Source organism: Rhagoletis pomonella, unplaced genomic scaffold (genome assembly GCF_013731165.1).
Source record: "Rhagoletis pomonella isolate Grant_MI unplaced genomic scaffold, Rhpom_1.0 Rhpom_scaffold_00001, whole genome shotgun sequence".
Classification (NCBI taxonomy): domain Eukaryota; kingdom Metazoa; phylum Arthropoda; class Insecta; order Diptera; family Tephritidae; genus Rhagoletis; species Rhagoletis pomonella.
Window position 1 is genome coordinate 50,615,617 of NW_023458555.1, and position 13,711 is coordinate 50,629,327.

Consider the following 13,711-nt stretch of genomic DNA (forward strand, 5'->3'; position numbering starts at 1 on the left):
AATCTGGCAAGCCTGATTCTCACACCGCTCTCAATTTCCGTAAGGACGTAACTTAAGAATCTAAAATCTACAGGTTCTTAAGTTTCTTACGGTAAGTTAAGTTTTACTAACCGCCACCACAGTTTCTCATATAACAGGTTGGCCAAAATATTAAGTTAAATTAAGTTACGAAAATTAAGTCTAGACTAACTGAGCTTTTAAACAGCTACATCAACATTATAGATTTTCGGTAGTTAAAATATGGAGCAAAAAATTGCGATCGGCAAGTAAACTCCTTTTGCATTCCGAGTGTCTTTAAAAGAGTCCTTAGACTACCTAAGAAAAAACTAATTTTGTTAGTAAAAATTATACTAATTGTTTTCAAAATATTCTTCAGCACGATTTATACACTTTTGCATATTGACCCCTTTGCGCAACATTATCGTATTTTACAAAAACCAACTTTTAGAGGAAAGTGTTTTTTGTTCTTTTCTCTGCTTTGCTAGCACCATCAATAGATACTAAAGTTTAGATTTGCTGAGATAATTGAAACATATTTTTTGTTTTTGGAAAGGTCGTCACATTAAGACTAAGTCTTATGGTACTAATGTTTTTTGAAATAAATGAAATGAAATTCTAATTTCTTAGCACATATGATAATTTCGCCTACAAGAAATAATTCATTGTCAAATACAATAAAATTTACAGTAAATTTTTGGGGCGGCTATTGGGTAGGTGATGAGTTATGGGGTGTAAAACAAAGTTGCATCAAAAAGTGAATTTCGTAAAAAATTTAACATACGATAATTTAGCGCAAATGGGTCGATATCCTCAAACCAGGGACCAAAAACAATAGTAATTTACTACGAATTTCAAATAACGCTATGGTCACTCTAATGCACATACACATACGTCGTTTAAAGTACAAAGCCGCGTATCAACAAAATGCAAAACCGCGTATGTGATGTCGCATAAATGATTCCCTAGAGAGTTAAAACACTTATATTTCAAAATGGTTCTCTTCCTTTTAAAGCAACCGCATCTCTGGCTAGTATATTTCAGGACGAATGGATAAGGATTGAGCCAAGAGCTTACGTGAGCAAATCCAATTTTTGGCAAAAAATGTCAGTTACGCGGTTTTGCAGAACGACGGTACGCGGTTTTGTTTTAAACGACGATATGTATGTTATAACTCGTACTCACGTAGATCGCCATTTGTGGATCCATAGCAGATACCAAAGAGGATTAAAACCGTTAGAAACACACTCGACTTCATTAATGATAAATTTATGTTAGTGCCTGTGTCTTCACTAAATTTATACGGAATTAGAAACTTTTTCACTATTTCACAACAAAATGTACTACACCATCCAGGGTTTCTAACAAAATGAATATAGTTCACGTGCGCGCTATGGATTTTATGGATTTATATTACAATTAAATTTTTAACTGCTGACCCCTCACACCCAGCCAAATAAGGGTATATACATGGCCTGTAAATAAAGGCTAAAAGTAATTGTTATGTATTTAACCATTTTTAATGTATGTATGTACGTCTAAATGAAAACATACCTAGTTATGTGCACATGCCCTGCAGAAAAAATTATCAATTGATAAAAAATAACTAACTTATACTTAGTTGGCATTTTTGCGGAATTTCGATAAATACGTAACTATTAAATAGCTATGACAAAACTAACTTTAAGTGAGTTTTAAAGTCGTGCAAGAGTCATGCAGACGCTATCGGGAGTTTGTTTTCTTTATACAAGCTTCTATTTAAATATGTTCGTACAAAAATTACTTATCGAATTAAGGACAAATAAAATAAAGATCGAAATTTTATATTATTTTGATGTTATGTTTGATGGCATTCAAATATGGGACCACCTGCAAAATAAGCAAATATACATATAATGTTAAATAAATAACAATTTATAAAAAAAAATTATTGACATTTTATGTCCAAAAGTAGTGTAGCTAAAAGTCAGTTGACATCTAATGCAGAGGAAACCCGTTCTCATTTTTCTTTTGAGGCCATCGTCCTTTAAAAGTAGTTAGTTACGGCCGAAGGAAATAAGTTATAAAAAGTTACAACTAGTTGTCTGCTGGGTAGTTAAAAGCTAGCTATAAACTATCCCTCTTTCCTGCAAGGTGTGAATATGTACCAGACCAGTACATACAATGTATGTTTGTATGTATTTAGATGCTGACTAACTAGAACATTAACAGCACTAGAATCTTAATTTTTTTTTTTGTAGATTTTATGGAAATGTCTTTGTACTTTGATCGCTTACAATAGAAATGCTTATTCCCAAAAAATTAATGGCTATTAAAAGTTGTTCAGAATCACATGAACATACATATGTATGTAAATGTTCATATCTTAAATCTGTAAAGAAATTGTGTTTAAGTTGAAATTATCCCGAACCGCAAACCTTGTCGGATGTCTCTCTCAGTTAAGGGGATTTTTTGTTCGCAACGCACGCACATGTAAAAAAACAAAAAAAAAGGTCAGATGTAAGACCCTTTTGCATTTCAGCACATACATACATACTAGTGTTCGACCAAAGGTTCAGCCTGGCTTCGGTATTCGGCCTATTCGGCTGGTTCTTTTTCTTCGACATCGGCTTCGGCCTTCGGTTTATCGTTAAGTTACATTATTGTACGACAGTTACTGAAATGTTGTTGTTGTTTTACATTACTACATAACACTTTTGAAAATCGCAAAATTATCGTATGCTAGAAAAACCAAATTTTACAGGTTCTTTGTTTTGCTATATTTTTCTCTGCTTTGGCTGGCACCATTGTTACCAAAGTCTAGCTTTGCCGAGATAATTGAGAAATATAACTTAAAACAAGATTTTTTTTGTAAGGTCTCTACATTCTATATTCTTAGCACATACGATAATTTCGCATACAAGAAAAATTCATTTTCACATACGATAAAACTTACAGCCAATTTTTGGAAGCAATTGTGGTAAACTTTTTTCTCACAGTTTTACCCACCAACTGCCACCAGAATGGGCCTTTTTGAAACGCTGTTGAAAAAATAGCTTATAGATGGTTAAAATTTCCACTAGAATATTAAGGACCAAACTTTACTAAGGGTCACCGAAATCGTTAATCTTCTGCAGATTAAAACCGAATAGTAAATATATTTATAAAAAGTAATGAAAAATAATATAAATTTTCACCAAAGACGATGTGAAAAGAGTCACAAATTTAGAGAATAAGAGTCTAGAAAGAGTGCGAATATGAGCGTAATAGGACTCATCTTGGGGCTCATTTGATGTATGAATTTAAGCTCATATAAGTCGACCTTCGGCAGAAGGGAAACAGCTTCATTTCAGATTCTTAAATGAGCATAAAAGTTCCGAACTAAGACTCCGTGATGACTCATTTATGACTCCAAATGTTCTCTGAGAAAATGAAAGTCTTCCGGTTTCTTAAATAAACCAGATATTCAAGAAAAATGAAAATAAAAATAAAAATAAAAAGATACATTTTAACTGATTGTTTAGAAGCATGAGCTCAGAAACTGGAACAAATTTTTGCAAGTCGACTTTTTAAATTCAATGAAAAATTATTGTGTTCGGTATTATCCTCGATATTACACCCAAATCACTTCACAAATATCTCATCCGTGGATTAAAAATAATATTCGACTCTTAAAAAAAAATCGTTCAGTCGCCAGAAAAGGCAGTAAAATCTCGAAAAAAAATGAATTGCGCCCGCGCATGTTTTTCTAGCGAGTTCAAAAGAAAATAGGTAAATAAAAATATATTAAAGAACTTTTGATCAGTTTTGACCCTCCTATATTTAGAAGAACTAAAACTGCTCAGAAGAAATTACGGAATTTGCCGAAAATTTCATTAAAGTTGATAACAATGAAGAACGACGATGATGAATGCCAAGGTAAAAATACGAAGTTTTAAATTTTGCCTTTTTTGTTGGATATATGTATGTATGTATGTAGTTATTTAAATAACAGTCAACGGAAGAACATGAATTACGCTATTTTTTGTTTTTGTTTTTTTTTATGAATAATCAACTAAAAATAGTTTTTATGTACACTGCCGGAACAAAGTATTGGCACAGCAAATTTTTCACAATATATGCAACAATTTTCATTTTAATATTTTTCGTCTAATTTCGTATAAATATATATCTATATATATATAACAATAAAAATATTATTCCTAAACTTTGTGCAAAAATCGCGAAAATTCAGCAAATTTTCATGAAAATTTTCAACTTTTTATCAGAATATTAAGAATTTTTTTGTGTATGCAGATTCTAAAAAATCTGATTACAAAGTGGAAAATTTTTATGAAAATTTGCAGTTTTCGCGAGTTTTGCACGAAGTTTACGAATTATATTTTTGTGTTTTTTGTTGTTGAATGAACCATATTTTTATACAAAATTGGCGGAAAAATATTAGAATAAAAATTATTGCATATATTGTGAAAAATTTGCTGTGCCAATACTTTGTTCCGGCAGTGTAACTTGGCAGCCTGGAAGAATTAATCTCCAATTTTGACACCATTTCCTCCAATGTGCGTCTGCGCCGAGGCCCTTGTTATGTTCAAACAGCATTATTGTTTTCTACATGGCGGATATTATGTGACTGCCACGTTTTTTTTTTGTGTAAGGAAAAAATTCCGACTTTATAGACCGATTCGTGTTCAGCTCATCAAAACACAACCGGAAAGTATAGTCTGATCCCCGAACTCAGACACTATTTTTTTTTGTTGCTGTGCAATTAAGGAAAAATATTGGAGCATAGTCTTGTTTTCGTAAAAATCGAAAATCGGGTAATTTTCCCATCTTTTTCTATACAAAATTTCAAGTTTTCGATTCCTACGAAAACAAGGATATGCCTAAGTATATTTTTTTAAAACGTGTTTATTTATTTTTGTGAAACAGAAAAGTTTAATTTGTTATTAACTAACTACATTATTGTATATAAACTATATTAAGCACATTTGTAACCGAGTACATCACGCGGACAAAAACAAGAGTTTCAATGTTGTTTGTTTGTTTTTAATGAGTAACAATTTTTAAACTTATATTTTATAGTTTTTTCCTAAATAAAATGTAAAATTTAGAACCAAACACTAACAATACAATTACATACATCCAGTGACTCACAGAAGTATTTGATATAGCATTTTCTTAATATATTCAAAATATTTACCTGTTAAAATATTTTCGTAAACTTTTTATAAAAATATAGTTCATTCTACAATATACGGCATAAATCAAAATTTCAAACTTATAAGAAAATTATGGAAAGATTAGCAAATATTCATTGAAATTTCAAACTTTATTATCATAAAATTGAGTGGGTTATTAAACAGCATACTGAATTTTTTGTTCAACATCTGATTAACACTTGTCTGGAAATTTTAATAACAAAAAACTTATAATTTTAAATTAAAAACTTTTTATCCAATTTCAAAACAACACAAAATTCAAATTTTATTTTTCTTATTTTAGTAGTACAAAAATACTTAATATACTTATTTGCCAATAGGGTCCGTCTTTTTAGGTAGTTGTACTATTTATTTAAGTTTCAAACACATCAATAAAATATGAATGCTTTTAAAGTAAATTTTATGCATTTATAATAAAATTCTCGAAATACCAATTTAGAAAACTAACAGTAAAATATGTAAATCGGTCAAGTGACCCCTGTGCGTCCTTCTATCTTGAGTGAGCTATACATATTTTATAAAAAACTAACGAAAAAAATTTCCCACGAAAAACATTTTGAATAACGTAAACAAAACAATGCAAAATACTTCTGTAAGTCACTGTATGTATGTAGGTATGAACTTACAATATCAAAAACGGTTGTGTAAATATTCAAAAGTGTATTAACTCACAATTTACCAGATGTGTTTTTGCAGCAAATTACAACAAACAAAATTTTCTACTTTTGACGCACCTATTTGTATTGAATTTTGAGTTAAAACTATTTTACATACATGTACACACATATATATACCATTGAACATATTATGTATGTATTTGGTCTCATGAAAAGTCTTAACGGATTTTGAAACTATGTGGTGTTGATGGGAAACGATTAATTCGGTCCTCTACTGTACAATTCGACCGCTTGTACGAAGCAATAAAAAAAAGAGCGACCAGAATTGGTTCGAAAGGGGCTGGCTTGGGTATGTTGTATATGTATGGACGAAGCGCAAAACTGCCACAAATCCGCGAAGGAGAGAGGCAATTGGTGAAGTTTTTTGGTCTCAGTCCAAACCGAAAAACGATTGTAGTAGGTACCAAATATGAAAAATATGAAGGTTAAGAAGTTTTGATGCAATCATAGACCTTGCACTGTCTGACTTCCATTTGTCGCGGTATCTGTATAACTCTCATAATGGTAAAAAATTGGCCGATCGATACACAAATGAAATTATGACGCAACCCGAAAAATGGCAAAGATACATAATAACAATGGCCAATATGTACTTGATTAAAAATGATTTTCAATAAAAAAAATTCAAACATTTACCCAAAAATCCGCAAAGCCTTTTTATATGACCCAGTATACATACACATGTACATATCTCTCAAGATGTTCCTTAAAATATCAACATCTACATTTTGTATGGGACACCCATAAATTTTTTAAAATGTTTTTTAAACACTTTAGATGTCTCTACCAGGGTTTAAAAAAAATTTTAATTTTTTTACAAGCGCAAAGATTTTACAATGTTTTGACTTAAATCGGCGTATTGAAACTTATATAAAAGCCCGCCGAGTTATAGCCGGTCAAAGTCGAAATGTAGTAAATTTTTGCGATAAAAAAAATAATTTTGAAATTTTTGTGGGTCCCTTTATTTACTAAGTTGAACAAATTAAATAGGTACCCCATAATTTTTAATATCGATACACGTTTAATACTCCAATCAATAACACTTAAATTGTCATGCATATAAACAAAATTTCTGCTTAATTTTTAAAACCAGATAGTCAAGTTTTACCGGTTTCTACAATAAATCTCACAGCCTCGCCTCACCACATATATGCACACATAAATCTTAAAAAATACCTTTTTTTTTTTAATTTTGTCTTTTTAGCAAGCACTTACAAATGTTTACAATTGTGGAAAATTCGAAATCGTACATTTTCAAATTAGAATTTACAAATATTTTTAAGCTGTAAAAGGCAACAGACTCTTAATCCTAACTAAACTTTTTCAAATTTCTACGCTGATTTTTAATTTCATTGAAAAATCAAAGCAAAAACATTAAAAGTTTAAAAAAACATAATATAACAAGCTAATTGCATAATTCCGATTGGATGTCTTTTCCGTTCTTTTTTTTACTTTTTCAACTCTCAGTCCCAGCGTCGACCTGTCACAGTTGTTGTATTTGCTTTAGTAATTGTTGCAGTTCATACATATATACATGTGTGACATCTCATCTAAATGCATTGAAAATCAAATACATAACTTAACTTCTAGATGATGATGCTGTTGTAGTTGTTGTGATTTTAAAAAAATATGAAACATTTTCGTTTTTTTTTTACTTTTGATGTTTATAAAATTACGTAATGTGGCTGTTGTCACTTTGAATGTATGATTGTTACTTTGGCATAACTGTAGCTAACATTAGTAGTAGTAGTAGTTGTTGCATGTGGGTGAAAATATTGGAACCATCAAAGCAGCAGCAGGTGTTTCTAAGATGCTAGCTGATAATGCTGGAACAGTCATGGTTATGCGCTTTGTTGTTATTATGACTCCTAAAAATAGTGTCGTCGCAGTCATCGCTGTCCTCGGAATCAATATCGAATAGTAGTGGCTATGCATCTTCTTCTTCGCCGAAGGGAACATCTACTTCCTGATCGCCGTTCGGTGAAATTCTGAAAAGAGAAGAGGAATATTTTGGTTTTACAACGCTTCGAATTTCACAAAAGCGATGATGGGAAATAAAAACCAATCAAATGGAAAATCAAAACAAAAAAGGTTGTTACCGATACCAATAATATGCAAATGTTTAGAAATAGGACTAAAAAATCATTTGAATAAGACTCAGAAATGATTATAAAGACGACTTGAAGAAGAGTCAAAACTGACCAGAAAAGTGCGTAATAAAAGACTCGTCAAGAAGAGTCGCGGGCGGGGTACAAACGAGTATTTTATGATCAAACTCAAAAATCAGATCGGGACATATAACTGCTTGTGGATCGTACAGATTCAACACAATTAATACAAAAAGCGGTGTAAGATAGTTTTCTAGTTAGAGAATATAATAATGAAGAAAAAAACAGAGAAAAATTCGAAAATTTAGTCATCGCGAAGGGAGAGGTATCTACAGTAAAGCTGAGATCCCACGATTGCCGCAAATGGACCAATCTGGAACAATTTTTATTGTGCTGTATTGGAGCACAATAAAAAAATTGTCCCAATGAAATTCTGTACAGTACACAATTCTCATTGCCGTAAGTTGGCGAAAAGCAATATAGTGACAATAATTGCCCCAAACTTATCACACGATTGTTCGAGCATGCGGCAATTGTGACGATAAAGTGTTGCGCTGACCTCTAAATTCTGTTTTTTTCTCTGTTGTGTAAAAATGGCGTATTCTTAATAAAAAAAAATAAATCATTGCATCTGCTTTGTATATTGCGGGCTCATTTTGTGCAAATTTGTTGTTGTTTGAAAGCAAAGAGGCAAAAACTTGTGCCCAACGAAACCTCACGCATTTATTTAGAAGTTTGATTGTATAGTTTTTTTATTTTTCGACGATAACTGCAACATGCTATGTGGAATTCAAGTTGCAACAGTTTTCTTTTTAATTTTGTTACGTAGAGGTTTTTTTATTCATTACAAGTAAAATTGGTACAAAAGAGTTATGTTTGTTTAAATGAAAGCTGCGAATTTACATAATTTATGTTTGGAATTAAATTTTATAATTATATGTACAGCTCGCAACAAAAGATAGCACCTTAACATTTTGATCAGTCTTGACTTTTTTCTTCTGTTGTTTAATGTTAATTTTTTCCTATAAAACCATAGCTCATTGTCTAGTAAAAACCACAAAAGTCCAAATTCCAAACTTTATACAAAAATTATAAACATTTCTTAAAATTTTGATCACAATTCAATGGTTTTTAATTTGGGTTTCTAGAAAAAATTTTGTTTTGCAGTTTACAAAGTAATTTACAGAGAAAAAAGTGCATAATACCGTCAGCTAAAAAAATTATAAAAAATCAACAGGATCTTTTAGCAACTTCAAACCTCCACCTTATTGTACTAAATTTTAATGAGCTACAAAACTAAATAACCATTTTTTTTCTAGAAATCCAAATTATAAACCATGGGATTGTGTTCAAAAGTTTAAGAAATTTTTATAATTTTTGTATAAAATTTGGAGTTATGCAGTTTTTGTTAGACAATGAGCTATACTTTTATACGAAAATAATGAAGATTAAATAAGTAGAAGAAAAATAGTCAAGACTGGTCAAAATGTTGAGGTTCTACTGCTTTGTCGTGGGCTGTATTGAACTTTTAAGTTTTTTTTTTTAATAAATTTATACTGTCATGGCAGTCCGCCATTTGGAGACATAAAATACCTTTCGTATTCTTCTCGTATGAGTTTTGCTTGTGGTGGTATATATCGCGGCAAAGATTCCGTTATCGGACTTCAAGAAAAATTATAATTTCACTACAAATTAATTAAAAGTTATGTTGCTTCCGAAAACAAGGATATTAATTTCAGTGATTTTTGGACACAGAAGGAAGTTAAAGTAAATTATTAATAAACAGCCTAAATATTGATGTGTATTGTTCACTTCAATTGTCGCAGAAGAATACAATAAATATTGCCGCAATTTTGAAATTTTCATTGCCCCATGATTGCCAATCGAGCTATTACACGATTGCCGCACACGGGCCGTATTTGATTGGGCACAGTAAGCACAATATCGGCCTCTATTGCCGCATGAGTCAATGTATTGTGAAATCACACGATTGGGGCATAAAATGAGGCATTAATTGGTGTATTGCGGCAATCGTGGGATCCCAGCTTAAGCACTGAATAAAAAATTCAACTGAAACACTGAAAGTCTTCATAGAATGACAAATGGCGCCAGGATAAGTATCATGGCTGCCAGTCAGGCAGTATCAGGGCTTTTGGACACAGGAAGACTCTATTGATTGTTTAATTAAACACGCATAACAACGTAAGGGTAGCACTTTGGTTGGTACTGGAACATGAAGGTTTCGATGGCAACGAATAAGTTGACGTTCACGAAAACGTGGGATGCAATGGCGTCTACACAGCAGAGCTACTAGACTAGTGGCTGCCGCCGAATGGCGGATGACAAAGGTATAAGGCAATCTAGAAACTTTTAACTCCTAAATTAATCTCGGAACGACTTCTGAATTTTAGTCCGTAGGGCCTGCGCACTTTCACTGACTACCTGGCTGGACTGCAGATTCTGTGGATGGAATATATGTATAATATGCGATTTGCCATGTAACATAGGTCTAAGACTCTTATATTTCGGGAAGTGATTATCGTCTCCGTCCAGAATCTGAGACATGACACCCTTTAAAACGTTTAAATTTACAAGTACTCCAATGCGGAGTGAACTTTTACAAAGTCAGCACCATATAGGTCACGTTCAATCGCTCAACTAAGTTTATAATAAAAAAAAAACTATTTGTCCGTTTTTACAGAGAATTTTTCTTATGTTGCAGCATTATAAAATAGTTCACAAAATACGTGAAAAATGTTTTTATTAACTACATCACCAATGTGTATTTGTAAAATGTTTGAATAATTAAATCTAAAGCATGTTGGTATAAAAAAATAGGGGGTTGCTATAACAAGGACGATGTTTATCATTGCTTTAATGACAATTGCTAAATATTCAAAGTTACCTTTGGTTAGCATATTAAAAATATTTTTGAGGTGGTTATGCACGACCGCAGGAACGCAGAAGCGGTCACTATGGAGTTAATTAAGAAATCTCGTATGATTACAGCCGATCTAGGAGTAGAAATTTCTCTACCACGTTTAGCAGATAAACAAGAAAACAAAAGTAACCGCCATTGCTCAATGAAAATTAGTCCTGGCAACGATCTATAATAATACCGTATCTGGATTCACTAACGGCCTCTTTAAAACTCCACTTTTCCAATAAAAAATACTCCAGCTTCAGAAGTGAAAGAGGCACAAAAGAGCGCGAAACATATTGAAGAAATCTATCAAATTCAAATTCTATTCAAATGAATTTCTACCCGCGACAAATATTTAAGTGCATTTATTTACATTCTGAGTGCTTTTTCATGCACAACAGCGATGGTGTAGCGATGGTTTAATACACTTGATAGAGTAAGAAACATGGCTTTCGGGACTATGCTCCATGTGCGTACATAGAAAACTCGTTACCGAAACCGCGAGATGATTCAGAAAGAAATAATCGAAAAGTTTGCTCAAAATCCGAGGCGTTTGTTAGTAGCGTAAAAATTATTTCATATAAAATAAAACTTTTTTAAGAAACAAATGAGGTTGTTCACACTTGCATGGTTAATAGGTTATCTGGTTAAAAATGAGTATTGTGTAGTGTATTTTATTGTTGTATACTGATTAAGAATATAACTAAATAACCACATAACCTGATAACCAGGCAAGCGTGAACAACCTCAGTATGTTTACTTAAAAAGGGATTTGTGGGCTACAAATTATGTGTGGAGCAGAATAGAAGAAATACCTCTTTCCACGTGGTAAAAATAAAAAGAGTGTTTGCGTCCACATAATTGAGCAAGTAGTATATTGTCTACTCCAGGCACTTCAGCTTTTTCATCCCCTCAAAAAAATCTAAACAGATTATCTGCATGTCGGAATGTCGTAAAAGTATATTTTAAATCACATAATTGGAATTTCTTCAATTAAGAACTATGACGAAAGGATACTTCCCATAATATTTTACCTGCTGGGGATAGGCTAACCACCTTTTTAGATGCCCAGAACCTGAGATTGAAGAATAAAATTATTATCCTTCACTTTTGTTGGTTTTTATTAACATTAATTAACAAGACTTTAGCTCAACCCTGGAAGATCACAGCCCATGTGAAAGTACAGTAACCCGAATGGCCCAGATTTATGTATGGCCAACAACAACAAATGAAGCTGTGTTATGTGAAATGCTCTCCATCAAGCTCAAATGTAAACTCAACGCTTCTAGTACGTTTAAACCTATGATAATGCCGCTACGGCTGAGTGGTTAGAGGTGTGTACTACCACTACGTAGGAACTGGGTTCGATCCCTGGTCCGAGCAACATCAAATTTGGGAAGTGTTTTCTACCAGCGGTAGCCCTTCGACAGACAATGGCGAACCTCCGAGTGTATTTCTGCTATGTAAAAGCTGCTCATAAAATTCATTTGCCCTTTGGAAGCGGCATACAACTGTAGGTCCCTCCATTTCTGTAACAACATCAAAACTCACACCACAAATTGGGGGAGAAGCCAAACACTTAGCAAAAGTTGTTAGTTGTCATTAAGGAAGCTTCCGATAGAATTCTCAACTGTACAGCTTTGATAAGATATCTAAACATTTGTGCTTATAAGTAGCGAAGAGGACTACTCTTGTACAGATTAGACTTACTACTCTTGTATAAATGAGGCTTAGGTGAGAGTGCGTGCACCAAACGAAAACCAGGCCAGAGCCGCCACCTCTTCTGGCACTGGATTGACCAGAGATAGTACAGTGAGCTTCCTGAGCTCAACGAGACACTAAATCACATAGTTTCAGCCGACTGGAGGATTGTACCATATCAATTATCTTAATATTATCTCCTAAGCTGTTCACATTTTTTCAGTCATAAGGTCTAAACCTCATGTGCGAATCTCTAGGCAATCCTGAAATGCAATCTGGGACGGAAATGGGCTGTCTGCAGCACTATTTTTAAGAGCTTTGTATTTATCACTCAAATTTCAGTAGTATCATAAATTATAACCTTCTAAACTCTTAAATCTTATAAAAGGCTGTTGGCCTTTGGAAAAGTTGGAAATCTTTTCTACGCTCTTCAAGTGGTCCTATCATTCGATGCATAATGCAGTATTAGTATTCATAATAATAATAATAATATGTAATATTCATCATTAAATTTGTATAACACTTTGTACTACATATTTCACTGAAAAAAATTTGATAAACCTATTTATTTCCAACTGAATTTTTATGATATTTTTAACTCGGCTCCGTACGTCTGATTGCATTTAAAGCCAGCAAGTAAACTAACTGCAAATTTATTTACAGACATTCATTATAGCACCAAATGTAGAAGTTTCAGCTCATAAAAAAGCTTAGCCAAGTTAATTGCACATCAACGTATCAGTGCAGGCTGGTTAGTTGTAAAAAAACGAACGTCAAATTAGAAATTCAATTATCAAGCAACTGTGCAATTACAGGGTTCAAATGAAGCCAGGGATGTTAAATATGTTATTGTGAACTAATGATTAGTAAATGCTTCGTTAAAAAGCGCATACTCTCTTTAAAAAAAAAAAAGAAAACATTTTTGAACGTAGGTCATGAACAGAATTAGCACCCGCGCTGTGCAATTGCAAATGCATGGAAGAGACTAGAATCTCACAAAGCGATTGCTAATTATAAGAAAAATAAACAAATACATACACTGCAGATTTTTAGTTTTTATTCGCTTCTCGTAATCAGCCGCTTTATTATCTATTAGAATAAGCTTCC

At 32.6% G+C, this 13,711-nt stretch overlaps 2 protein-coding genes across 2 annotated transcripts in view; both read right to left on the reverse strand.

The window, feature by feature from the left end:
* The window catches only part of LOC118751443 (circadian clock-controlled protein daywake-like), a 6,876-nt gene extending 5,450 nt beyond the window's left edge, over positions 1 to 1,426 (reverse strand). Inside the window, exon 1 of the mRNA XM_036486274.1 lies at positions 1,183 to 1,426. Within this exon, the coding sequence (XP_036342167.1) occupies positions 1,183 to 1,255 (73 nt within the window). The 5' untranslated portion in view covers positions 1,256 to 1,426. The remainder of the gene's footprint in view (positions 1 to 1,182) is intronic.
* A 3,593-nt stretch (positions 1,427 to 5,019) lies between these two features.
* The window catches only part of LOC118746026 (protein Malvolio), a 48,407-nt gene continuing 39,715 nt past the window's right edge, over positions 5,020 to 13,711 (reverse strand). Inside the window, exon 13 of the mRNA XM_036479765.1 lies at positions 5,020 to 7,860. Within this exon, the coding sequence (XP_036335658.1) occupies positions 7,800 to 7,860 (61 nt within the window). The 3' untranslated portion in view covers positions 5,020 to 7,799. The remainder of the gene's footprint in view (positions 7,861 to 13,711) is intronic.